This window comes from Coturnix japonica, chromosome 6 (assembly GCF_001577835.2).
Source record: "Coturnix japonica isolate 7356 chromosome 6, Coturnix japonica 2.1, whole genome shotgun sequence".
In the NCBI taxonomy this organism is placed as follows: Eukaryota; Metazoa; Chordata; class Aves; order Galliformes; family Phasianidae; genus Coturnix; species Coturnix japonica.
The window spans coordinates 24,825,181-24,853,000 of NC_029521.1; the positions used below are offsets into that span (position 1 = coordinate 24,825,181).

The following is a 27,820-nucleotide window of genomic DNA, read 5'->3' on the forward strand; positions in this document are numbered from 1 at the left end:
ATGTAATTTATCAGTAGAGATTTACATAGCAGAGCCCAGGACAAACCTTTGCCATTTGTGGAGCTCTGATGAATTTCAAGTTCCATTTGTGTTCTCAAGCAGTGACGGTTCTGGAGCTCAGAAGTTACACTTTCCACTGTGCAGATATAAAGCCAGAGAAACAGCAGAAATCCTTCAGAGATGGCTCACTTTATGGCTTCACTCCTAATATTTCCTGGGTTGAGCAGTACTAAAGGGAGTGGCTCTAGCAAAATAGGTGTGTCCATGTTCCCAAACAGTTTAAAGGAAGAGTGAGTATTTTCCTCTAGATACTCAATTCATCATCAAGACCACAGTATGTTGTCTTTCAAATAGTGGTGTGTTTCAATGTGTGGACCACCTCAAAACAGCTAATACTACTGACAGCTTGCTTTCTCATGCATGCAAAGGGATCCTAAATTGCCACAGAAGCATATTGCAAGCAGACTTAATTTTGTCTTGACTCTTGTACTTCTATTTCACTCTGTGCCTCATCTTCACTTCTCTGTTCTTCCTTTTTGAATATATTGCACCTAAATAAAACAGTCTGACAGGGATCAAAGTGACACTGTTTTAACACTTTCCATAAACACAGCAATCGTAGCCAAAGTTTCACGCATCTTCCCCAGGTTCCCACAACGTCCCACCCGGACATAAGTAATTAGGCTGACTACAAGTGTAAACTTCCAGGCATTTCCTCCTATGCAGCTGCACAGACTGTTCCATAAGCAGATGAATTAATGTATCTTTTTTTCTAACAAATTTTTGTCCAACATCGTCAACATCCATCAGACCTGCCTTACCTGCATGTAACATCCTCCTTGGAACACAACTGCCAGAAATACTTTGAGTTCCTTTCCATTTGTCAGCTTTCCAAGTTCCTCTCTGTGTCTCTTAGCTTGTCTATCAAAGCTGAAAGCTGTCTTCCTTAACTGCTCCCATATCTTTAGTTTCTACCTATACCACCTAAACCATGCATTCTCTTATTTCCTCTGCTAAGATACTGGCTACTATCTTTGAGTTCTACACCCTGAAATGAAGTGAGAGGGGAGGACAGAGCAGTTGAAACCTACTGCCATTGGAAACGAGCAGGCAAACACAAGGTGCAGCAGCTGAAAACTTTCAAGCCAAAGCCCCCTTCAGAATACACTTGTTGTATTCTGTACATTATTATGGGCTGAGAGATGGTGCTGAAGAAGAATCCCATATTTTGCAAATAAGGCAAAACCCCCACCATTTTTCTCCTCAAAACATGTATGAAAAGATGTCAGAAATATACAAAAACATTCTGGTTTCCTGGGTGAAAGCTACAGCATTCAAATTTTGGCCAACCACTTTAAATTCTCTGCTTTGATCATTAAATCCTGAATTTCCTGAGCTCTTGACTTCGTTTTCTCCACACTGAACTGTCATCTTCTCAACCAGAGTATTAAAAACACACACTCATACAGATGCACAGACAGATGTAAACACTGACACAGAATCTGGGCTCTCTCTTTCTTTATTCCCAATCTGGCCTTCTCCTCCTCTGGCCTTACACATTTACTTGCTGCCACATCAAAAATAGTGCAGGACAGGGAGTACACTGCATTTGGACTTCAGTTGCCTGACAGAAAATGATTAGCTCAACAGAAATACTGCCACCCCCAGCTTTCTTTTTAATAACCAAGACACTCCACACTTTAATTACCATTACTATCACTTTGATGTGGTATGCAGATACAATTACTTTGTCTTTTCTACAGACAAAAAAAAAGAAATGAAAGCATAGAAAGCGCTGACCTTCTGCACACGCTTATGGCTACTCTGCTTCTAGACACAGGTTACTGTGTACCTGTCGCCAGTACAGTTGTGTATAGGAACTCTATGAGTCTATGGGAAACAAGTTCTGCTCTCATTAAGAGGCAAATTCCTGGACTACAGCACTGCAGCTTACGCAGCTAACCACAACTGTATCATTCTGGCTTTGGTGAAGAGATGAAAGAAGGAAGCTGAGAATGATTCAATATACATCTACATATTGTGCAAGTCATCGCTCTCATACTAGCTGAGTATTATTAGTTGCTATAGCATTAGATGCTATATTTGAGTCTTCTGTACAGCTATGTACATACATGTATACCTCCTCTGTAATACAAGTTGATTACACATCAGTTTTGAACTATGTTACATTTAGGGGTAATTTAGTACCCATGTGAAAAGGGATCGGTTCTCACACGCTGTGTTCTCTCATGCTGGAGGTTCAACCTCCAAAAACTCTGGAGTCTGCTGCCATAAACACTGTATGTTGTCCTCATAAAAAAAAAAACACCATGCAAATCTCATGAAGTGACAAGACTCTGAACTACTGCAGCCTGTCATGCTCAGCAGAGAGACAGTTTTGTTGGCTATTAAAGCTAAGGAGAGACTCACTGGCTATTAGCTATGAGCAGTTTCACTGGATTTAGCTTCCTGTATCCTACACAGTTCTCAAGCTTGCTGTAATTCCTGCAAATTGACTGAGCATAATCAGTCCCCATGCTGCAAGAGCCATGCCAGAAGAACAGAAAGGCAACAATGTTCTCAGGGACTCCATCGCACAGACCAACAATTTGAAAACTGTTAAGTTGAAGAGCACACTTAAGTGATTTAGGTTTTCTTTTAGTGCCTTTTTCCCCACTCCAGACCTCATATCATCCAAACAGAAGCTCCCAGAATCACAAACTACCTGCTACTACCAGTAAACGTGTTAACCAAGAATGTTATCAGACATTTCAGACCAGCCACAGATTCACAAGGCAGCGAATTCCTTTTGTGTTTGGTGGGAGACACACAAGGCATCACTACCTCTCTTTCAAGTTTCCATAGCACTTCTTTCTAGACAACACTGGATTGTATTAGCTCAACCTGTTTCCTGGAAGATTTTATCACCATTGAGATATTATTTCCATGCTACAGATGAGGAAAACACTTAAGATAAGTGATCTGCTCAGGACCACAAAACTCTGTGCTCAATTTAGGAAATGAGTCAGCCTCAAGAATCTCAATCCCAGCCATTCAACCTTCTGTCTTGAGAAAATTATTTTAAAAAAGACAAAAAGGAAGACTCAGATTTTAAAGAAGAGCAATAAGCTCTTACAATAAGGAAATTAACTTACCTTGTTCCTTCATAGCTATTCTCCTTGCTTCTCTTCACTCCAAGACCCACATATAACAGAATGTGCAGGAGATGACACAGTTTTGTCACCAGAGCTGGTTCATAAGGGCCAGCAACAGAACCAGCAGATCTTGGATGGAAATCACTCACTCCTCCTCACTGCACCAGCAAACAACTTCCCTCACCTCCCAGCCTGGCACTGCTGATCTCTAGTTATTCTCCTTCTCATTTACTGCTGCCTGTGGTGACTCTTCCAGAATGTTTCCCCATCCTGTGAAGTCAGTGCATCTCTGCCAATGACTCTGTCTCCCAGCAGAAACAAATCTACAATAACTTCCTCAGTGCTTGTGCATAGCAATTATTAACAAGTGTAACTGCTTGGAACAAGTGTTATGCCATGCATTCTGTGTTCCAGTGTAACTAAGCTTTATAGACATAAAATGTAGCCAGGCAAACTCTCCTTCCTTGTGCATTGCTAATGCATCCTAATTACAACATTTTACATGTATTTATGTGCCTTTCAACCTACTGTAACCTAGAGCATTTTGTAAGCTGTCACAAGGCTTTAAAAGGAGGCCTATATTAACACACAACTACGAATAGGCAGACATCACCAGAATCCAGTGCAGCAGCCTGTAGATACATGCATTATGAGTGGGGTTTGGGCCAACAGCAGAAAACTGGATCTCTGTAGCCAAAGACCTTCCTCCCCCTTCAGACATCACTTGAAATTCTTGCATATCCATTTCATTTGATGATCTCAGTGTTCAAAAAACATTAATTGACGTGCATGGCATTCAAATTCGGTAAGGTATGAAGATAAAAAACCTGCAATACTTCTTTTCTAGCAGTGAAAAGCAAGTGCTGAAGAAAAGAAGCACATGAGCCAAGGCCAATAATGAACGATCCTGCCCAATTCTCACACACATTGCAGTAAAAATACGGTCTGCCTCCTGATTACTGCTTATCAGTTACTAAGGCACATAGTTGCTCCAAATTCTTCTAGTTCCTCCTGCAATACCTCCCTCCTTTTCATAGCTCTACGCTCTGAAGTACTGGGTTTTATCTTCCACTTCAGTGTTGTAGGAATAAACACACTTCCAAAATAGCCTTTGTGGTTTTTTGTTTTGTTTTTTTGTTTTTTTCCAAGACCAAAACTTGTTTATCCTTAGGGAAAATAAAACAGAATTACACTAAAAAATGTTTCTTCACATGCTTTCCCTGCACAAAGACTTTAGGAATGTTTCTCTCAATACACTCAATTCTACACGTAAAAAGATAAAAATAGCGGTAATTGTTTTCTAACAAGCCGTTCCATCTGCTAGACTACAAGTTGTTTATATTAAGGTGTCTAATTTTAAGCACCTTGTTTTAAAAATTCCACCAACACAGATGCCAAATCACTTTCCAAGGTTGCACACTGAGCTATCAACAGCCCTGATGAAAGAGCCTAAGCATCCTTGTCCTTAAAAAGATCACTATCAGCAGGCAAAAAGAAGGAGTAAATAGCACGTTCCCCAACTAATCCTTGAAGGATGGATGGAGGCTGAGACAATTCTATCGTGATTTCACTGCATGCTTGCAAGAAATGCAAATATTTCAGTTGTGATAAACTGTGCTTTAAAGAACTCTCTCTCCCGCTGCACTTTATTTTAAGATTTAACAAGTTCTGTATTTTCTTTAGCTAAACATTTGCAGAGCTACAATAAACTCCCTCTGTGCTCTCCCACCCTGAAATGGGAAAGCTTGGGAACTCTCTGATATAGACTGCTTTCCCCTGACACTGCTGAGCAACAGGTCACAAAAGCTTGGAGAAAAAACATTCCCCCTCCACTGGTCAACTCCTGCTGCATAGCAAAAATCCTTCCTTTTCCCCCTCAAGTTCACAAAGTCTTTTAGTTACTAGAATTAATACTTAAATTTAAGTTTATTATTATTTATTAAAATGCTTAAATTTAACCTGTTTCTATGATTTACCCTCAACCGCTCTGTCCCATATGCTCATCTCTACTTGACAGTCAATTTGCCTCCCAAAGTTGTCATCAGGACGCGTCATTAGCAGATCCACATGTTTTTCTGGTGTATGAACAATAATGTCTTCCACCTTAGTAATTTCTCAATAAGAAAATTCAAGCTTACAAATTTGCCACGCTTTATATTACCATGTGAAAAAAGACCCCACATCTGCCACTCTTGCATTAAGCTGTTCTGTACCCAGAGTGAAAAAAAACAATCTAAATTTGCATGTTTCAGACCAGAGGCAAAGCCTAGGTATGGTAACAAACCAGGCAGAAACCCACAAGGCAGTTTTTCAGTTTGTTTTTTGTTTGTTTGGCTGTTTAAGTACAGATACACCCATGTGAATACTAAAAAGGACAACAAATGAAAATGTACAACTGAAAAATTCATTGTTTCTCTTTTTACGGTAACTGTTGCTTAGAGAAATCATCAGTATCCGAAAAATAAAGCTTGAAGATTTGCCAGAAGGCACAAATCCAAAGCAGTTAAAGCATGTGGAGTGTCATAAAATCCTTTAAGTATTAAGCACAGTTCATAGGGAAAAACACTGGAAGAATTCAGATGATACTGTATAGCTCTTTTTTTTTCCCCATAGGCAATTTTTATCACAGCCTATTGGATTATACTAAAAATTCTTTCATTAAAATTTTATTACTACTGACAATACTACATATGAGATGTAACTTTAGACCAGGAACATTTTCTTTCTTATCACAGAGATTAAAGCAACTTAATGTGGGTATCTAAGAAAGAGCGGTTTTTTCATATCTAAACTTCAACACTCATCAGGAGCATCATGGAAAATATCGGGGTTCAACCAGTATTCAATCTGAATAAATAAACTGCAGTTCTACTTTATATCCCTGTTTGAAAGGCCAGAATCATGCTCAGTGCTACCTGCCATACCTAACCAGTAGTTCCGTATTGCTATTCCTATTACTCAGTGCCTCATGCATTACATTGGGAGCACTGGGAGCTCACATGAGTGCAATTCCTTCCTACTTACAATCCAAATGTTCTGCTAGAATAAGTGAAATTCTGGTCAGGACTTGTATGTGGGACAAGAGATCAAAAATACGGAAATTAACATTGGTCATCACACACCTCACAGGTCATTTACCATCAAGAGAATATAGTTCAAAGAGAACAGCCCCAACAAGCGAATGCACAGGAGGGTGGAGACAAAGATCATTGGTTATGTGAATCCTGAAACTTCAATTGTCTGAAATCCTGAAGGGACAGATTCCACCTTATGGCTAGTGCTTTTACAGGCATTTCACTGATATTCTTACTGTCTCATGTGACATCAAGTAAGGATGATAAGACTTCAGCCAAAAAAAAATTACAGCTCTTGTCTACCAACTGCAGTCAACAGTGCCTGCTTTGGACTGCTGAAGGGCAGAAGCTTCTGCATTCAGCACCTCAGAGTCACAAAGAGAGGCACAGAATGGATCTGGCTGGTAGGGAACCCCAGAGATATCTTGTTCAACTTCCTGCCCAAAGCAGAGCTACCTTCAAAACCAGATCAGGTTGCTTAAGACCTTGTTCCATTGACTTCTGAAAATCTCTCCAAAGAAGAAGACTGCATAGACTCTCTGCTACCTTGCACTGTGCACCAAAGGAAGTCAGGGAAGGGAACTATTATAGAAAACAGGGGCTCGTTCACGTAGTTCATCCATTCAGCCAGTAACTATGTCTGCTCCTAACTTTTCTTCTCCAGGCCTAAACAAGTCCTCAGGGCTTGTTTAGGCACACAGGCCACAGACTCTAGAGCCCCCATTAGCCCTCTGCCTAATTTGCCTGCATCCCTCCTGCATAGACCAAAAGGAGCAGGGCAGGAAGGTAAGACTGGAAACTCTTCCAGAGGAAACCCTCAGTGTTGAGCACAGAGCAATCACTTCCCTTGATCTACCAGCTGCACTCTTGCAAATCTTGTCACTCTTACTCCGCCATGGAGCAAGCTTTTCAGAGTGCAGTGCTGAGTATTACTCAACCTGTCCATCAGGACCCTTAGCCCTTCTCTGCAAAGGTGCTATGTAGCCATTCCTTTGCAGACGCCTTTGTTTTTCCATCCCGTGTGCAAGACTACATTTGCTTTTGCTGAACACCCTAAGTTCTATGCCAGTCCATCCTTCCACACTGCTCAAGTCCCTCTGCAAGTCAACCCTGCTCCACCTCCTCCACACTGACTGTTTCCCTCAAACTGAGGTCCAAGATGTTCATCTGCATACATCCCAAACCTGACCAGAAATTATCAACAGTTCAGTCACCACTTGAGAATTCCTCCTTTCCCCTGTACTATTAACAACATTTGTCTATTTTTTTTTTTGTTTTCCTTCTTTTACATTCACAGAAGAAAAACTAGTATTTTAACCTCATTCTCCTGTTATTAATTGATCTACTCTCCAGCAAAGGACAGAAAGCAGCTAGGTGTAGCCTGTTCCACCTACTCAAAGAATGAGTTGTTATAATTAGCCATCCACCCCAGATGAATCAGAAAGCAACCCTACCTTTTAGCATCCGAGAACTCATGTAACAGTTTTATGAACAAAAAGGAATCCAAGCCAATGAGATTTATCTGGCATTTGACTGAACACTCAGCAGTTTATGCACGACACCCACACACTAATTCTGCTTCTTTCTATCATGAGTTTCACATTTGTTCCATAACAAGTTAAGAGTTTTTTTTTAAAACAATCAATGCTTTGGCCTTTTAACAGGTTGTTTACATACCCTAAAGGGAATCAGAAGCCTCGCTCAAGGTCAACTGCATTGCCAAAGAATGCAGTTCAAAACAAATTCCACCCAGACTATGTGCCTCTGATCAGGGATTCAAAAAGCTGAATAACACATACTTGACAAACACCTACACTGGAAACACAAATCCCTCGCTCCACACTCTTTCAGCATTTGTCCACTTCACAGACACCTCCCTCTACACAGATTACTGGAAGCTCACTTTCCAGATAGCCTTATTACAGTGTCACTAATTTTTCCAGCTCATGACTATTTTCAGCTGCACATTGATTTCTATTTTGAATCTTAAATGCTCCCTCATTGCTAGGTTTAATTTCATTGTTTGCTTCAAGATTCATTTTGGACCATTCTCTTGCAACACCAATGATATTCTACTGGTGATCTCTGGGCCAAATCTACAGTGATCTTTTATCATCAGTCTAAAATAATATCAAAGCATGATATCACTTATCAATTTAAACAACCCTTAAATGCCACATTGATTCTCAGGCTTCAAATTCGGAGTGACTGATTTGTTGTCAAAAGACTTTAGATTTGGTGCTTCTCACCTCCATGCCATTTATATCCTATTTTGAGAGGTACCAGAGCACCATAGCCAACTTCCTTCCAAAATCTCCCATTGAGCTCAACCTGACCTCCCAGTCTGTCTCACCAGACCAAGGCATACCCTTCATTATTACCACCAACTAATTTGCACAGCAGACACTCCAGGATCTCTAAAATGACAGGCTCATTCTCCAAAACTCAGCTTCAGCAAATCTGAGAGCACAGAGCAGCTTCCAAACTCAATAAACACGCTGCGCCATCACAGTCATCCTCAGTGTTCGTCAATTATAACCACAAGAAAAAGAAAAAAAAAGAAATGAATCCCGGGATTCATCCAGCGTCTCAGAGAGATGACAAACTGGTCTGTGAGCACTAAGTAATACAAATGCTTATTTAAAAGTTGCTGAAACACATGTTCCAGACCTGTACTGCAGAGACCACTCTTGCTCGCAGTTCAGGAAAAACAGATTTCTTTTTAAGGAAAAAAACTACTTTTGATGAAGACGGTTCCAAAATCCTTAAATGAATTCCCACTTATGCTTCTTTTCCCTGTGTAAGACCATATACTAGAGCAGTAAGGCCTCTGCAAGCAAATACTCTCAGACTTGAAAGCAAGGCTGGATAAACAAGCTTATGCTGTTGCCAGTCCAAGCGACAGTCAGATTATGCCCTTGGTTGCCCCACCAGAAGACTATGAAAAACAGCCCCATGTTGAGAGATGACACCGCCTATTCTAGAATGAAGAACCAACGCCTCCACCCTTGAAACATGTGAGATAAGGTTTGGCTGTCCCCAGAATAGCACAAGAATCACCTACACAAGCTCTGGGAGAATGACAGGCAGCAGAGAGGCAGTAAGCAGCCTGGACCACTGCTAACAAGCAGCAGCTGCTGACAGTCTGCCAGCACACATCCTGCTACTGCAGGAACAAAAACAACTTAATTAGCGGACAGCCACAGTCTGCACTGCCTTCAGCTCCTGGACAATTTCCACACATAACTCTCCACGCCTTTCACCCAGTATAACTACTGCTTCACAAGCAAAGCTTTAAGGTACCCGAGTATGTTATGACCTGGTAGTGCCTATCGCAGTGGGGACCAGCCCTTCATTTGTGGTCTTGGTGCATAATCTCATCACAGTAAGTCTCATTACTGTCATATTCCACAGAAGCACAGTGGTGGAAACAATCAGTTCAGCAGCAGGGCCTGTGACTCTCAGGAAAGCAACAGCACTTGGTTGTCTAAGCAGACAGATGACTGAAAAAAATAACCAACCACCACCACACATCCCTTAAAATTACCCCATGAAAGTGGAGGCCCTTTCTGATCAGCAGTCTTGATGCCTGTGGCAAGCACAATCCTTTAATAACAGTCACGTAAGACAGGAGCTGAATGTGAAGAGGAGTCCAAACAAACATGCTACGCTGAGCAGCAGAGGAAGGAGTTTGCCAGAAACTTCTCAGTTTTTCTGTATTGGCAGGGTGGCACAGCACCAGTGTGATGCTCCAGCTGTAACTTAGAGAAGGAACATCACAACCAGCTCAGAGCAGTTCCCACTTGCTCAGCCTTTCCTCCTTTTTCACAACCATTCTGAATTTAAAAGGGGGATGCAGCTTTTCCAAAACAAGCTTGGCTGAGTCACCAATAAGAACAGCAGCAGCAAAAGAATGTTACAGGCTGGGGCTAACTGGCAGGACCTGGCAGCACTGGAAGCCTTCAAGGCACAGAGCCAGACAACTGGAGTTCATTGGCCAGGTGGTGTAACCATTCCTTGGGGAACCTGGCATCAGCCTCACCCAGCAGCTGAACCGCTGAGTAATTCTGGCTGAAGCGCTGGAAAAACTGTCTTAAAGACTTGCTGCTCTCTCAGCTGTGGGTGAGAGTGCCATACATCTGAGCCAGGCTAAAGCAAATGTAAATCACTGCACTGAGAGTAGGTGGTAGCTAAAATGTATCAGATTTAACAGGAGTCCTCAGTCCCTGATGCAGGCTAGAGGCAATGGTTTTACACAGAGGATAGACTCAGGCAATGGGGACATGGAACCGTGGCGTAATATGGCACTGCCTGCGTCCCACTGGGATGCTGCAGTGTCGCTACATAATAATTACCTGTTATGGCACAGGCAGATCTATTTTTGAGTGCTTGCAGTCTTCAAACAGAGACTATAATGGGTTTTCTGCCGGCAGACATTTCAGAAAATTAATTCAAATTAACTTCTGAAATGGATTATATAAACGACTTTAAAGCCTTTTGTGGGCACTTTTTGTTCATAACGAGGAGTGACCTTAATCAGTTTCAGATAGCTCATTACAAGAATAAATTAAGATCTATCAGAGCCCCTTCAACTCTGAATTCACTTCCTTATTTAATATGGATTAATTGTTCCTGTGTCTCTCCATCAGAGGCTGGAGAACAAACAGAAACAAACATTCCTGCAATACCTTCTTACTGATGGTACTGTGACAGATGTAATGTAAGGTGCCCTTCAACAAAGCTGGTTTTGTTCCTAATACTGAAGTAAGATGGCAGTAAAACTTATTGTCCTGGAAAAACCCCAGTAATATCTGAAACTGATGTGCTGCTGCTGCTGTGCTCTGGCTTCCACCAACACAACACTTTGGTTGTTCCATTTATGTATTTCAGCTTCTCCCTACGACTCCTACATCCATACATGTTTCTGGATCCTCCTAAATCCTCAGAAAGGTCTCAAGCCAGCTATGGGAACAACGAGCAATGGAAGAAGCTGTCATATCCACATTCCAATTGATATCCAGTTTCACTATCTTGATACTAGTGGGACAGCCCAGTACCATTAGCAGTTACAGCATTAAAAGAAAAGCAGAAAAAAATTTAATATTCCCTATAAATAGCTGGCTGAAATAATCTCACGTACTCCCGAACATCAACTCCAGCAATAGTTAGGCACGGCCTTTCTCCCATCCTTAGTCTCCTCAAAAGTTAAGTTACGGCTGGAGGTCAGTGAGGGACAATCAACAGATGGTGTCAGCAGTGACAGGGTCCCATGCCATCACATCAGAAAAGACAGAATAGAAAATGATGCATCTGTCAGGCTTTGCTCCAAAGGCAGTCACAGGCAAATGCTGTGGATGATGCCAACTGTGATCTGAGCTGCTCTTGACAGCTCTCAGCTTCTCCTCAAGTTATATAGTACCATACCCAGAGACTACAAAAGGAGCTCGAAACAAATGAACCAAAGCAACTTGCGTTTTACAGAAGTTCTCTTCAGAGCTGGAAACAGGCTCAAGGATTGGGCAGCTGTCACTGAATACAGGGTTGGCTGCTGCCTCATTTGGGGACAAGAATAACTTGTTTTGACAGATTTATAACTCTTGTCATTTCCCAATAAACTTTCGTTAAAAGTTTTATGACCCATTTCCTACAACCAACACCCTTGCACCAGCTGACAATGCAAGGAAGTCAAGTAGACGGGGGGAGGCAAAACAAGCTGAGAAGAAATTCACTCTGCCTGCCAAAGTGTCTTCCCAATATTTTCCATAAAATGCTGCTATAGAATTCACTTCTTTCTCAAATACCACATCTTCCCTAGAAGCATGATAAAAGTCACCTTCTACTCTCACGCAGCATTGCTAGAAGAACAGCATTAGTCAGACAACCTATTTGCCTATAGCTAATTGAGAGAGTAGCTTTCTTGTATGTGCCAAGCAGACACAGGACAACAGTTCATTTGTATTTATGCCCTCCGTATCTGTAAAGCAGTGAGCTCTGAAGAAGTCGAGTAGCATTCCACTGACCAAATTACCATGATACTGACTTCCTAGAGAAAACCTGCACAGTGTTTACATGTTAACTGAAGGCTTCATCAGTTACTTTGAAATTGAGATGAATGTAACTTGCAATGGTATAGACACAGAAGAATTTGTCCTTATGTTGCCATCTTCTTAAATTATCATGGGTTTGCAAGTATGTATGCATGCCTGAGTGTACGTGTATTTAAGCATGAGGAGCTGAGATTCTGTTTCTAGCATTCATTTGCTACGTGTTGATGTATGAGTGTCTGTATTATCAGCACGTAGCTCTGAGGGGAAAGGAAGCAAGAGTGAAACTCAAGTGAGCATTAAGGAAAGCGTAAGTAACAGCCTGTAGAAGCACCCAAGATGTGTGAGCTTAAGACTCACCTTTGTTGGAAGCCTTTTGAGGAATCACATCACTTCTCTCTCACAGGTTAAAATGAATGTGTACTAGAAAACAGAAGTCAGTTTTACTTATGTTAGGTCTAACACGGAAGCTGACAAAAACCTCGAAATCCTTCAGAGTTCTTTGAAGTCTTTCACTTGTAGGTTTTCTGCAAGATCATATATAACCTTCACACCGAAGATGGAGGAACAAACCTAACTTGTTGGGCACTACAGAATGTATGTCAGCCATCCATGCTAAATCACACATGTAGCAACATTTGTCCTAAAGAATCCAAAGAACATTACAACCCTCACTGGACTACAAAGTTGGCCAATACAAAGCCATGACATGTAAAACTCCCATTGCAGCAAGTGGTCGGAGTTTCACACTCACAGAATAAGATTTGCAAACTGATGCCAAGCACAGTGGCAAGAGAGCACAGCTTCAGGGTAAAACTATACCCCAAGAGCACAGCAGATTGTCTGAAGCCTGAGAACTTCCTGATATGATTGAAAGAATCTCTTTTAACTATGAACAAGTTTTTCTCCTTGCTATGCAACCGCTCAATGGTCTCTGTTTCACCATCCAGCTGCATTTTCCACAGAATAAAAAGCAGATAATCTTTACTCTCAGAAACACGTAGATATCCCTATTCCATTCCAGATCAAATGCACCTGAAGATAGACCAGGGAGGAAATACAGAGATGAAAGGAAGCAAGAGAAACAGTGACCCATCACTTCACTGAACATTCTACCTATAATGCTTAAGACTAGAAGCTGTTTCTTGTACAGACTGCAACAATTTCATGACACACTGACACAAGATCTGAGAAGCACCATAATTGAGTAACCAGGACCTCTCATATCTTTAAAGAGAGCTATTCAGTGATGCAATTAAAAATAAGGCAAGCAGCTATACATGGATTAGGGAAATGTAATAACTACCTCAGTAGAATTAATAACCACCTCAGTAGAATTTGATCTGGGATTAATTTTTGTTTATGCTGATATGGTTATTATGGTTACGCTGATACAGGTTTCAGGAATTTCAATGCAATCAGATTTTGTAGGTATCAAACAGCATCATCCCAGTGAGCTCCCTGCAACGCCAGCTCAGCCTTGACACAGGCAGAGGACTGCAGCCCCATGGAAGAGCAGGTAGCCATCCCTCGCCTCCTCTGCCCAAGCTACTCAAGAATGAGTCGAGCCTGCCACTGCTTTATATTGCAAAACCTGCCTAAGCAGCAGAGTGGTAATGAGAGCCACAGTAATAGAGATCCACAGAGAACAGAAGAGATGTATCTTTTAAATTCTGAAAGTCAATTTACCCAAAAAATACTTTAGGTTCATGTCATTGATAAGCCAAGCATTCATCACTTCCCTTACTCAGAGAAATTTCTAGGTGAGAGTTCAAAGCAAAAAGCCCAAAGTAACATATTCTGTGTTGTACAGTGAATTTTATGTCTTCCTTCCTCTATCACATGCCTGTTCATTATCCTATTATATTTCCACTCTTGTCAATGGGCAGACAGACACTTATTAGAAGTGCTGCTTCCAGCCTGACTGGCTTTGGTACTCGAGTACTTTATGGTAACTTTCTGCTCTTGAAAACACTAAACAAGGAAGGAAAGAAGCAAGCCGGGGGAAACTGCTTGTCATGATGAGGCCCTCGAGAGAAAATGCTATTTTATTTCCTGTGTTGTATCAGTAACCTCCTAGTAAGTCTCAAATTCTAAAAGCTACTCTAAGCATCGCTGACATCACCTATTTCATATGTACTTACACCTTCATGGGCAGGAAAGAGAAACTGCCAGGTATATCTGCACAGGGAAAATATATGTGATGTTGCTCTTGGTTCTGCCTCACTTAGCAAGTCTTCAAGCAATGCTGGTAAGCAGTCTCATCCACAAGTATGCTTCCATCTTTAGATACTTTTGATAGCATGCCAAATATAACACCATAACCATACTCAGGGCCATCCCCGATACTGTTTAAAACAGGCAGTACAAGGTGGGGATGCCAAGAGAAATAGAAAACAAAATTTGCAGGAATGCTCTTCTAGCAGAATTTCTTGCTTTGCCTAATTAAATCCAGTCTGTTTGCCACCTCCCAAAAATCCAATTCTAACTAGTTGAAGTGGGTGCCCCAAAACAATGATGCCCCAGATGAGCAGATATCCTAAAGAAACGTAGCAGAGAGAACTGCGTACACTCCATTTCAAAATTCAAGGCAAAAAAAAAAACAAACCCACACACAAGGACCAAAATATTACCTGCAGACATTCACTTAAGCTCTTTAGTAACCCAGCTTTTCATTTGTAAAATGCTTCTTTCTTCCCTACAGCCTTAACACATTCATACAGTACTGTCACTGCAGTCTGCAACACACACGGTACCCTAATTTGCTCAAAGCAGCTTTCAATATTAAAATTTGAATCCTGCAAAATACCTCAGAAGCTTCAGAGAAAACGCAGAGGCTCACACATTTTCTCAGCCCCATGCTGTATTATTATACAGACACTTGATAGCAGCTCTCTGCTTCACTAGAGATGGATTAAAGCAAAGTTCATTTCTTTTAATTAAAAGCCCCCAATTATTTAAATTTCTGAAATAAGACAGAGAAGACAGAGTCATTCCCAATGACAAGTCAGCTGCTCTGAAATGAAGGAAAATGATGCTGACAGCCACCTAATCCTCCTCACTGTTGCAGGCATGCTGGGAACTCCATGGGGCAACAGCAAGGGAACTCTAACATCAGAAAGAAAAGTCTCGTCAATCTGGCATTAAACCTATACATCTTCACCCATCAGGTGCATTTTCTAGACATGATAAAATAACATTAGGCACTACAGACACAAAGCCACACAAGCAGTATCTACCTAATTTAATCAGACAGCCAAGAGGCAGGGGAATATTCTTAACCCTTCTGGTTATCAGTTCCTTAGCTGACCCCATCCCTTTGCCTATTTAGCACGCTCTTTCTCTGATACAAGCAGTAAGTTTTTACCCTGTCTTCTTCTGTGTCCTCCCAAAATTTAACCATATATCAGCATTGCTGCCTGCTCTTTCTGCTTGATTCCCATAGTGCGTTCAGTAGAGCTTCCAAAACAAAGAGGCAATTAACTAAACCCACAACTTTCACAACTCTCAGGCTTTTGAACACATTACAGCAGCAAAATAAATAAATAAATAAATAAATAAATAAATGATTGCCAGGGTGAAGTTTACTGTCTTTAAAAGAGGAAATATTTTCTGCTCTATGTTTTCTACAGCTGAAGAGCCCACGCTGCAAGGGACCAGAAAAGTTTACACCTCTTTCACTTATAACTTGGATTACTTAGAAGCAAAAATCATAGTACATAAGCAATGCAAGGGTTTTCTAATTAAAAAAATAATAATTATAAGAAATATTATATTGCTCCTTAGTAAATCTGTCACCTGCCACCTGGCTGAGGCAGCCTGCCTGTCACCAAATCCCTTTTTAACTGGTGAACAAAATGCTTTTCACTTGCATGTGGCAGCAGAACTAAAGAAGGTAATCTCCTCACTCTCATTTGAATGCAAAATAAAGCACTGAAGATTGAAGAAAAAACAATAGAATTGCATTACATTTTTAAATAGATAACATTATGGATTATCTAACATACTTTAGGTAAGAAATCCAGTTTGATATTGCAGCTCTTTGTAGGGAGGCATACCTTCCATGGATCCAGCTCTCAAAAAGCTTCAGCTCTGCCACAGAGTTAGAAACAAAGTGCACTGAAAATCAATACGAATAGCAGATATAACATTCATACTTCTTTGGTCAAATGAATTCTGGAGAGCACTACAAATTTACCTCATCATTTCAACAATGCCCCAAATCTTGTAAATATTTTGCCAGCAGTGAAGTTGCCTTTTTGACATCACCTACCACTAAAAGCAGCTTTTTCTGGACTAGGCAATCAATTGAACATTAATTATTAATGTATATAGGCCGCATTTGAGTAGGAATATAAATAGATAACAAAGCAGAATACTGCATAGTGTTAGGAGAAGAGGAATGAAGAGCATACAGAAATAACCGCATCAGAAACAGTCCCAAAACAAACAAACAAAAATTAACCTGTCTTCCATTAACTGACAATTAACAGATCATGAAAATCTTGATTATGTGACCAGTCTGTATTTCTACATCTCTTGGATTCATAAAAGCTACTTCCAAAATCGAAGGTAAGTCTGCGTTTCCAAGCCTGTTCATCTCAGCTCTAGTATTAGCCACACCAGTTGTTTGGCATAAGATGCAAACTACTAACCATAAACATGTTCACTACTTACCATTGAGTAGTTTGCATCCAATGGCAGCAGCTAAAAGGAACAGAAGAGTTTCACACAACATAATTTCATCAAGATTTATCCTCTAGGAAAATGTATAACTCACTGAAATACACTTAGTATTTTCTTTTCCTAAGCTCACAGTTGATTTTCACTTGATGGCATGTGTTAGTTTATAATCCCTACATGGAAAACTCTTAAATGATACTTACTGTATGAAGGCAATGAGAGATGTTGACTTTCATTGCAATGCCTGCTGTGCAGGCAGCACACAACATGAAGTCCAATGCAATTCATTTTCTATAGTGCATTTTCTTTTCATATACAAGAAGACAAAGAACATTTCAAAGACAAAACTCTAAGGGGAAGGTAGGTTTTAAAGAAACAATGAAAAATATGAATGGTTCTATTAGTTTGTCCTTTTTAAATAAATAAATGTTGTCGTCTGTGCTTTCCCAATTAGTTCTGGAATTAGAAGCAATGCTAACACAGGAAAATACCTATCCTTCTAGCCTTCCCACAACCCGTTTCAATCATGTAAGGAGGGTTTACAAACCAAGGAGATGCACGCTAAAGGTTTTGCATAATTGAAAGGTATCTACCCCTCTGCTCTGAAAAACAAGAGTCATAGGAAGGGACTGAGGAATTCACTGACTGCCAACGTGCATTTCAGACCGTCTGCAAGTGCCAGGAGGCAGACAAGCCTTCATTTAATATACTTAGCTCCCGTGCATCCTGTTTCCATGCAGTGCCATCAATCTAAGAGTTCCATCACAAACAGGAATCACTGGGCAAACGCAGCTGCCCACAGAGAGCTGTACAGTAGGGATCTCACAGTACACAGCAACACGATTCAAGCACTTGGATCACGATGCAAAGTATGCCACACAGGTCCAGCCCACATCTATGTTCTGCGAACAGAAACATCTTTTCCACAGGCAGAAGGTCAGTGCAGTCTGCAAGTGGTAACAAGATTAATGCTACTCCTTCAGAGCAGCCCAAAGGTAAGGTGATTAGCACGCTTGCCATCATCTGTTCTCACTTTGTTCACATTCAGAAGACACACATGTACATGTGAATACTACATTTTAAAAGATGCATCATAAGATCAAATGCATGCATACATTTGCAAAACATGTGCACCAATTTGGTCCTGGGGTAACAATAACAAAAAACATCTAATAACAGTAATATTAAAACAAGAACATGTTGCTTTTGTGGACTTTAAAGTTCTTACAACGAAAAGCAAAACTTCAAAATTAATAAAAAAGAAAGAAAACCAAAAGATATAAAAGAAAAAAAAAAAAAATACTGTGCTGACCTTAATGGCAGTTCAGTCCTGGACAGTCCTAGAAGGAGAGGTGCCATAAGCAGGACTTGTCACAGTACAGGCGTCTAAAAACTGGGTGCTAGCATGGCTCTTGACCAAAAACAACACACCCCTAAGTGCAGCCACAGCACCTTCCTTCACTTTCTTCAATCCTACAACGCTCTTACAATGTCCAAATAATCCCCTCACCTTCTGTCCAGTATTTCAGAACCAATAATTCTGTGATTCCAGTAAAAGCAGGCATTAGGGTAGATCAGTTTCAATGGCTCAATTTCTTTCTTCATGTTATTAATCTATATCAAAAAAAGCCTGCTTTAACAAGTTTCAAAGCTGAACCACTCATCCCCTTCCCCCTACAGGTTTCCAATTCATATCATTGATTGCCCTGATTTATTAAGAGAAAATAATCAGTCTTTATCTATCTCTTCTAAACCATTTATAATTTTAATACAGAAAGAGGGTGAAGCAAAGAGCCCAAGATAATAATCCAATTGCTTCCTTCACTCTCTGTAAGCAGTCTAAGAAAAGCAAATGCTTGGAAGACTCTTCTCTGAACAAAGATACTTAAGTCATGTTGAATAATTGAGAAGAAAAATATATATATACCTAGTCTTTATTTTTTGGGGCTTCTGCTGTACCTCTCAGGCAATAGTAAACTATTTCTAGTAACAGCTGCTAAGAATTGTGAAGACTATTTTTAGGATGTAACCAAGCACAGCATATTTTTATCCATGATTATACGTTGTCAAAATCAGAGGAGCATCAGTTAGGAGGGTTAGCCAGACTCTCTCTCTCCTTATCATGCACTCACAAATAACTTCAAAAAGACAATTAAGAAAGGGTGTAACAGAGCAAGCTGAGAAGTCCTATCACTGCTTGGGCGGGGAACACCTTCAGTGGAGTTTCACCTTGTTATATGCTGCTGCAACAGTGGTAATGTAGCAGTACATTCAGCTAGACGGTCCAACGATCTCCTGTGTTTCATACACTGTGACACTGATTTCAGACACACTGGGCAAACTCCTTATTTCACAAGGCTACTGCAGCATTTCACCAATGCAGAACAAAATGAGAATCTGGCTGGAGTGTTGACAAATGTAGAATACCACAGCCTTGGGGAGGCGGCCACGTGTTTGGCTGTTTGTTTTTCACCCACTTACGTGTTTATTTCTTCACTGTTCCCATATACTGAACAGTCAAAATGATGTTGCATCAAGCTTCTGTCAGCACTGCCAGATTCTGTGAAGGATTAAAAACAACTTTTACGTTATTTTCTCTCATCTTTGGGATTCTGAGAGGATCTCTCGCGGACATGTAGAGGTAGGAGGTAACTATCTTTGTCAGAAAGACAAGCCGGCTTTGCACTGAGACGTAAGGGTATCTTTTCCACCTCCACATTAATTACTTTTGCTTCGTGTCGTATTATGTAACGTATTGCTGTGAAACCGTCTTGCAGTTTAAGTTTTACCACCCAAAACAAGGAGGGATCTGCTCCCTTATTGCTACTGCAATTGCATGCTGGCAGGAAAACAGATCACTCAGAGATTTCCAGACTGCACCGCTGAGAGGAATGAAGGAACAAGTTACTGCTAAATGCCTGCAAGACAGGGATAAGGGATGCTGCTCATGCCAGAGCATTTGGCCAAACTGAGGGATCCAAAAACACATTGCCTGTTTCTCTCCCATAACACGGAACTGAGAGTATAGAAGCAGGAAGGATCCCAGCAGGCCACCAGCTTACACTAACAACAGAAAAAGCACCATAAGTGATTTTAACAATTCCTCTCACACTATTCTCTGCCATAGGGAGTACAAACAGGATGCACACAGAGGCACATAAAACCTGAGAACTGTTTACAATATTAATTAAAATTCTGAGAACGACTTTGCTTGGGACCAGATGCTTTTATTACTCCAAAGAATAGTAAAAGGAAAGAGGAAAATAGCAAGGAGAAAGAAACAACTCACTACAGTAACAGAGATGCAGGTGGCCTCATCTTTTTGCTTCAATATGACATTATCTGGTATCTCAGTTTATCTCTGTACATGAACACCCAGCTCAAGGGGTAAAGGAGAGAGATGTCCAGAGAATGGAAGGGAACAGAGGAATAATGACTAACTGTGGTATACACAGTCAGGTGATGAAAACCTTGTTGTGACATGGCATGTCCATTCACAGTGCAGGCCATTCAAGAATCACAAACTGGCTAAGTTGGAAGGGATCTCAGAGGGCCACCTTCAACAAAGCCTCTGCTCAAGCACAGACACCTAAAGAAGGCTGCCCACCAACACAGATGGCTTCTGAAGATCTCCAAGGAGGAGTACTCCACAATCCCTCTGGGCAATTTGTGGCACTGTTGGACAGTAAAGAAGTGCTCCTTGATGTTTAGATGGAACCTCCTGCATTCCAGTTTGCACTCACTGCCTCCTCTCCTGGCACTACAGAAAATAACCTGGCATGAGAATAAAAAAATTTGCATTCCCAATGCCAGAGATTCATGAAGCCAAAGCAGAAATAATTCAATGTACTAAAAAAAAAAAAAAAAGAAAAACAAACAAACAAACAAAAACAACCAATTTTTCACCTACTTCTTGTTTAATATATGTACTCCACCTACCACGATCTACATCCTCCTCAAAAAAGGAAAACATGGAAACACTGCAGTGCCGCACGATGGATACCATTAACAAAGAGCATATGAGACTGAGAAAGCAGAGATCCCTCACACACATCCGTATGGCTGTATTGAGTGTGGTTAATTGGGATAGAAGAGCACGTTAGTGTTTCATTTGAGATTCACTGCTGTTTCTTTAATCTTCCCTTTGTAAGCAGGTGCAATTCCACAACTGAGAGGAAGAGCTAAGGATACCAGACAGGAAAACTAAAAGCTACTCACTCCTGGCACTTCACTGTTAACTAGGAAGAAACAGAGATGCTGTAGAAAAATGACTGGACAGTGTCCCTACTGCCAAGGGAAACAGAAAGTGATTAAAGGAGTTGGGAGAGTCAGGGAGGATCATGACTCTGGAATAAGTGTCTCACATGTTGATTCTCTAAACTGAGACCAGACTGAACTTGTAAGGCCTGGTGCAAAGATCTGCAGAGCCTTAAATTCTCTCATACCTACTCCACCGTGAAATAAAAGCAAACTCTTGCTGGAAAAACTTACTGTTTCTTTTAAAAGTGAAGCCTGTAATTCCACAGACATCATTGGGAAGGATGAAGGTACTCTGTGAGGCCACACAGTGTAATTACACCTCTGTGATATCTGAAGCCAAAACAAAAGACCAAAGCTTACCTGCTCCAGGTTTAGGCCATTGCAGACGTGACTACAGAAGATTCCAAAAGCCAAATTACAAAGTACAAGTTCCTTTGGTCACAGGAATGCGCGACAGTGGCTTTGAGTCATTTCACCCTTCCCTCATTAAAACCATTATGTAGCTAGGAAAGCCAAACTTTGTCTCAGGAGTTCTGAGATCCCTAATGGTGACCAAAATCAGTAGCTATACATAAACTGCTGTGAAGGCATTTGTTGGCCCCAAGGGGTAAGCTGATTACACACAAGAACAGCATGAAAGTGAGGTGATTAACTTCAGTGGAAATACAGCCACAAAGCTGCAGCTATTTAGCTTCACAAGTCCAAATCTAGTTAAAAAAAATAAATAAAAGTTAATGATATAACATACCTTTGATTTAACAGAAGAATATGCAAGAACATATGCATCACAGATCTGGATATGAAACAGAGCAATGATCCAAACAATTCTCAACCTGGCTTTCAGATCTAAATGCACAATCTTTATGGTTAAAGCTTATCAAAACCACACTGTGCCCCAACACCTCTCCGGATGAAGGTGAAGGTATGTGTGGATACGTGGCAGCATTTTTTCCAGTGTTACGTCGAGAACGACGAGAGCAGATGGAGGAGATGGGGGCAATTACAGGTAGAGCGGGACTGACTGCAAGGGCTGCAGCCGCTTCCAGCTCCTGCCACTAGGGGGCGCCGCATCGCCGCCCTCCGTTAGCAGCCAATTTTCCCTGCCCCAGCAGCCCCGAAGCCGGGTAACCAGAATAAAGGAAGCCCATTTAAAATGCTTTTTTATACGGCAGGTTGTAAAACGATATTAAGATCTGTTCCACAGGCTTCCTAGAAGGGGCAAACACCAGCACACAGCTCTGTGTAAAAGCACTCCCTTAAAAACAGCTCATCTCCCTTCACCTGGAACGAAGAACCCACGGCTCTGCCACGCATAGTGAATTTTATCAACTGGATTTGGGGTCAGCCATTCAGTTTCCGACATCTCAAATGTACACTCATACACGTCACAGCCAACCCATTTGATGAGCTACATTTGTTTCTGCTTCTCTGATGGACTCTGTGCAATTCACCTGCCAACCTACCACCTTTATACCTCTGCTGTCCCTTAAGATTAGAAAGTCCTCACAGACTGGTCACAAGGTGTGGCACAGAGCCCATCCCTCCCGCCAGCCTTGCTGGGTTTCCCTGTGTTCATCTAATTCTAGCAACACAAAGCAACATTCAGAGTGGGGTTCACCTTACCCATCAGGAGATAAGCATCTCCTCTGTGCTACATCATGAAAGCCTTCCCTACAACCAATACAAGAAAAGTACGTACAAAGGGTAACTTATCACCTTGTCTTACATTTATCAGGATGAATGCTACTTTTAATCCCTCAACAACTGTTCAGATCAAGCACAGTCAATGCCACCTTGGTCATCTGTCAGAGGATTCTTGTCTGCTCCGGTAAGTACAAAAGCAAGCCAAACTAAATGCTTGCCTTAGACAGGTGGGCTCACAGAACTAACATGAAAGGGAATCACTGCTATTTCAAAAACAGGGAAAATAAAAGCCCTTAACAGGCTCAAATCAGCTAAAATTACATTCCCAAAGAACTTTGCTCCTCCTCCAAAATGAAACCTTCTGATGCTAACAAACAAGTAGTGTCCTTTCCCCATGCTCTGTAACAAGTTCTTAAACTTACAAGACAAACTCTTCCTAAGTGTATTTCCGATGACCAAAATCCCAACCTTTTCTAAAGCCAGCAGTCTTCTGCTTCATGACTAAAAATATTTCTCTGTTCAATAACCTTCCAGACTTTTAATGCTGGGAAATACAAGAAACCATAACGAAGCATACTGTAAAGACAAAAACAAAAGTCCATTTTAAGATAGAAGGCTCAGGAGTAAAAGAAAAAGATTATACAGTCAATCCTCTCTACTACACTATTGCCAGCAGGGGATTAAAGAGAAAGGGAGAGAAAAAGAAAGAAAGAATAAAAACAACCTTAGGATTAAAAACACAACCAGCAGCATCAGTTCTGGGCCTGAGTGATGGCTCCAAAGAGGCTCAGGCAAAGGAGCACCACAGAGCACTCCAGCCGCAGGCTCCAGGAGGCCTGACGGATCCAAAGGAAGCAGCCTGTGCAGCAACTGCATGCTGTGCCTTCATGCTCTTATCTGCCAGTATGTGCTCCCTCATGAATCACAGACTAAATCCCTGTGGCCCCAGAAAGCACAGCCAAGAGCGGGCAGGTTTACTTCAGTCAAAGTACAACTTCACTGCATGCGACCTAAATTAGATGCAAACAACAACAACCAGGCAGTGCTGAAGAAACCACAGCCTTCATATGTCTGATCTGATTAGTGTCAAGGAAGGGAGAGTGGTTTGGAAACTGGTATTTGTTTTTAATATCTTGACTCTGATTATGTCCACCTTAAAACACCGACACTTACTGTTTCCAAGGAAAGGCACATCTAAAGCTAAGCAGCTGCAAAAAGATGAATACTGAGTTACTTCTGAGTTACAAGATGCTAGGCCACTTCTAATTCTAATTCATTGCCTCAAACACTGGTCACCTGTAACATGATTAAGTATACCTTAGGGAATTCACTGAGCAAAGGGCACAGCAGAGGTAATACCAGGAAGGTCCCTCCAGCTTTAGCCTTAGCTGTGTTCCTAAGGTCACACAATGTAGAGCATCATTTTAACCATGAGTCTACACAGGAAATCACTGCACACAAACCAAATTCTGCAGTGCCCTCCCAACAAAACACAGCTCTCCTCTCTCTGTGAAAATGCCATGGAAATTGGTTCATTAACAACCTGGAAATAATCTAATTGCAGATTGAAGGACATCTTTAGCACTATGAGCATGCCATCCTATTTATCTTTGCTTCCTGTCATCACATACAAAGGACATGTTCTCATTGCAGTTCGTTTGACTGACTGGCTCCAAAATAATCACTTCTCACCTCCACTGACATTTCTGTAAATTATTTTTGCTTGAGAAAAAGCCAACCTGAGGAGCTGCGAAGTACATTACACAAAGCAGCTTGAGGCTTTTGTCTGCCTTAACAGCAAAATAACAGTGCTAGAAAAGTGTTCCTTCTGCTCCCAAGCAGATTCAGAATCAAATTTCACAAAGAAAAGGAGTGACCCAGTTCAGCAACGTAAATACATTTGATCTCACATGCTTCAACACTTACCTGAAATGACGGTGAGATGCTACAGCTCGCACTTCAGTCAATTGTGTGAATGTTTGTTATGATAAAAAGAAACAGATAAAGCAAAGGCCAGATTATTGTGGGGAAACTGGCAGAGGTCACCTAAATGGCAGAGTTCCTACAGCTGAGGCTTTGCCCTGGAGTCCTACGAGCTGTGTACTTCACATGTTTGCACTGTTCCAAGCACAGGGCCAGCAAGCAGCACTAATGAAAGACTAACAGCCCTGCAGTGAGATCAGCGTCATCAGAATATCAATCCAACTCCAAAGCCATCCCAGAAATGCTACGTTTGCCAAACAGAACCATGGTGATATCTTCAATTTATTCCTAATACAATCCATCTCACTCACCTATGAAACTATAAAAGGTTGTTAATGATGAATAAATTTCAGCCAAAAAGTGCTCTTATTAGAGCTGTGCTAAGAAGCAAAGAGCTGCTTTTGCAGATTTCAACGTACTGCACGTTTCCATCTTGGAAAAAAACATGAACACACAAAAATGGCACACTAGGACCCACTGCCTCCACCCTGGAACAGCTTATAAGTGACTTTCCTTCTCAAAACCTTTCCACCTCTCTACAGCTGTTTATAATGAGAGCAAAGAAACATCTCTCCAATCCAGCCTGGATGATTAATTAACTGATTCAACAGCAATGCTGCAGCTGCGTTTGCCAAGTTATCATTCTCATGACCATAATTAACACAGAGGAACTTCCAGTGGGAATCAGGCCTGAATGACATCAGTGGTAACAATCAAAGCTCCTGAAGCTTTCACAGTACTTCAGAATGGACTTCTCAGCCCACTGAACAATCCTAGTTCTCTCAGTCCTGCTAAAGGCCTCTTGGAGACAGGTTAGGCTCAGGATGTTTCTACTGGACTCAGGGATCACCCAGAAGCCTCTGACTTAAGGTTCTGCTTCAATAATAGCAGTGCCTTACATGCATGTTTTCTTCTGGAAATAAACCAAACACCTGCCTGGAACAATATATTATCACAGTGGATTTGTAATGTTTTTATTTTCATCTGATGAAGACATTGCCATTTTCACCCTTGATTAATGCACCAACCCAGCGCATAAGATATCCCATTTCCTCCCACAGAGAACAGTTCCTAGTGAAGCAACGCAGTTCTCTCTTTTCTAAAAGAAATGAAAAGAGAGGGCATTCTTGAACCTAGGTGTTCCTGGAGCAGCCCCCAGCCGCTATATGCTGCAAGCAAGCCCCAATGCTCTGGAAACAAAGCAGCTTGTGGACTGGGGTGAAAAGGCATATTAAGGCAATAAAGTTTTGATGATGAAGGAACAGCCTTCATTCTCTTCTCTCCGAATACCTTCTGACTCTTTGACAGCTTCTTGCTAGCATAATGCCCTTACACCAAGCACTTTTTTTATTCCCTGTTTTATTAGAGAATTATTTGTCCCTTCTTGTCATCCCCCTGAAGAGCCCTTTGGCCAGGTGCTGCTGTGAGTGCCCAAATTGTTAAAAAAAATAAATAAGTAAATAAATAAAGAAGCGATCCTCCCTTGGCCAAGAAGCCTCACTGGTGACAGACAGCTTGCAGCAATCCTAGCTGCGGTGCACAAAAATACTTCTGGGATCCAGATTTCACATCCTAGATCTTCTCTGGCATCAGATTAGTCCTTTTGGCTCTGCAGAAAGGACAAAGAGCCTGGACCCCTGGGCACAACTGTCCTTCACCCAGAACAGCCTGTCAGAGGCTCCACGCTGCCTTTGCATTTAATCTTGCAGCTGACATTTGAAACTTGAAGCTAAAAGGAATCCCACAGATGGGATTTGAAGGTCATCCAAACACAACTTTAAACCTGCTCTATTTTGTTCCCTAATGTAGCCTTGACACAAGCCCCTGTTTGTAAGTTAACCTGCTCTTTTTTCCCTCCAAGTTCATGATCTGGTATATCCATTGATGACTGGGCGGGTATGAGTAAAAATACATTAAGTGAGATGTTCCCAGTGATATTTTAATTTTAAAACAGTACAGCTGGAAAAAATGATTTTCTCTTTTAACTTACTCTGTTCAACAGCAAACACTTCCCTCTTCTTCCCTATGATCACATCATAAAAGGTAGTGGTAAAAATCTGTTACACCTTTTCAAGACAGTGTGTTAGAGAACTCCTTGACTACCAAGCAAGTGTAAAAGAACTTGTATTGGTAACTCAAAACTACTTACTTTTGTACCTATTTGCACTTGAGCGTTTGCATACAAGGCTGACTACTACTCCAGGCAGAAGATTAGCCCACATCTGCATGACACTTAAATCCTATTTAACCCTATTCCAAATATCATTAACATTCTTCTAGAACAGATGAGACAGCACCACTGTGGATTAGGAAATGGGAGGCATGCTCAGAATGCTGGACTAGATGACAGGGAAAGAACAACATAGTACTACTAGGTTATGCTATCACACATGCTTTCTACACCTCTTAGATATAACAGCCTTCTTATATATCCTCTCCTATAGCATAACGTGCATCTGCCATCGTAGATCGTGTTAGCTGCCAGCACCTACAGCATGAAATCCCACAGTCAGAGAAAAGCCCGAATTAGCCTGTACTTAGCAGAGGAGGACCTGGATCCAGGTCTAAATGACAACAGTGGTAAAAGCAGACATGAAACTTCCAAATTGCAGAATTCAGCACCTTGTTAAACACACTAATAACGACTTGCCAAAAAGCACCAACTATTTAAAAATGCATACCTACTTAGTAAACACATCTCTAGGCTCACTTAGGAACTGAACAAAACCAAGTGATAAATGCTTCTGAAATAAAACCCTAAAATCTAGTGATGCAGCCCACTTCACACCACAGACTCCAGTCTGAGTTTGGACCAACATAGGCATTGCCAGACAAGGCCTAATAGCTCCTTATTTGCCTCATGCCACCAGATGCCAGTTCTACTCACCAGGTGGCACAACACTCCACCAAGCTCTGTATACAAAGGAAAAAAAAACTAACTTACAGGTGGCAACTGATGGCCACAATGGTGAGAAGT

At 41.3% G+C, this 27,820-nt stretch overlaps 1 protein-coding gene across 2 annotated transcripts in view; it reads right to left on the bottom strand.

Annotated features, from left to right (window-relative positions):
* Nucleotides 1-27,820, bottom strand: part of ABLIM1 (actin binding LIM protein 1) — a 166,941-nt gene that overhangs the window by 125,601 nt on the left and 13,520 nt on the right. Inside the window, exon 1 of one of the 2 annotated variants that reach the window (XM_015867360.2) lies at nt 47-206. The exons of the other annotated variant lie outside the window; for it this stretch is intronic. Coding sequence (XP_015722846.1) covers nt 47-86 — 40 coding nt within the window. The 5' untranslated portion in view covers nt 87-206. Of the gene's footprint in view, nt 1-46; nt 207-27,820 lie in introns of those variants that run through there. 2 annotated transcript variants of the gene reach the window in all.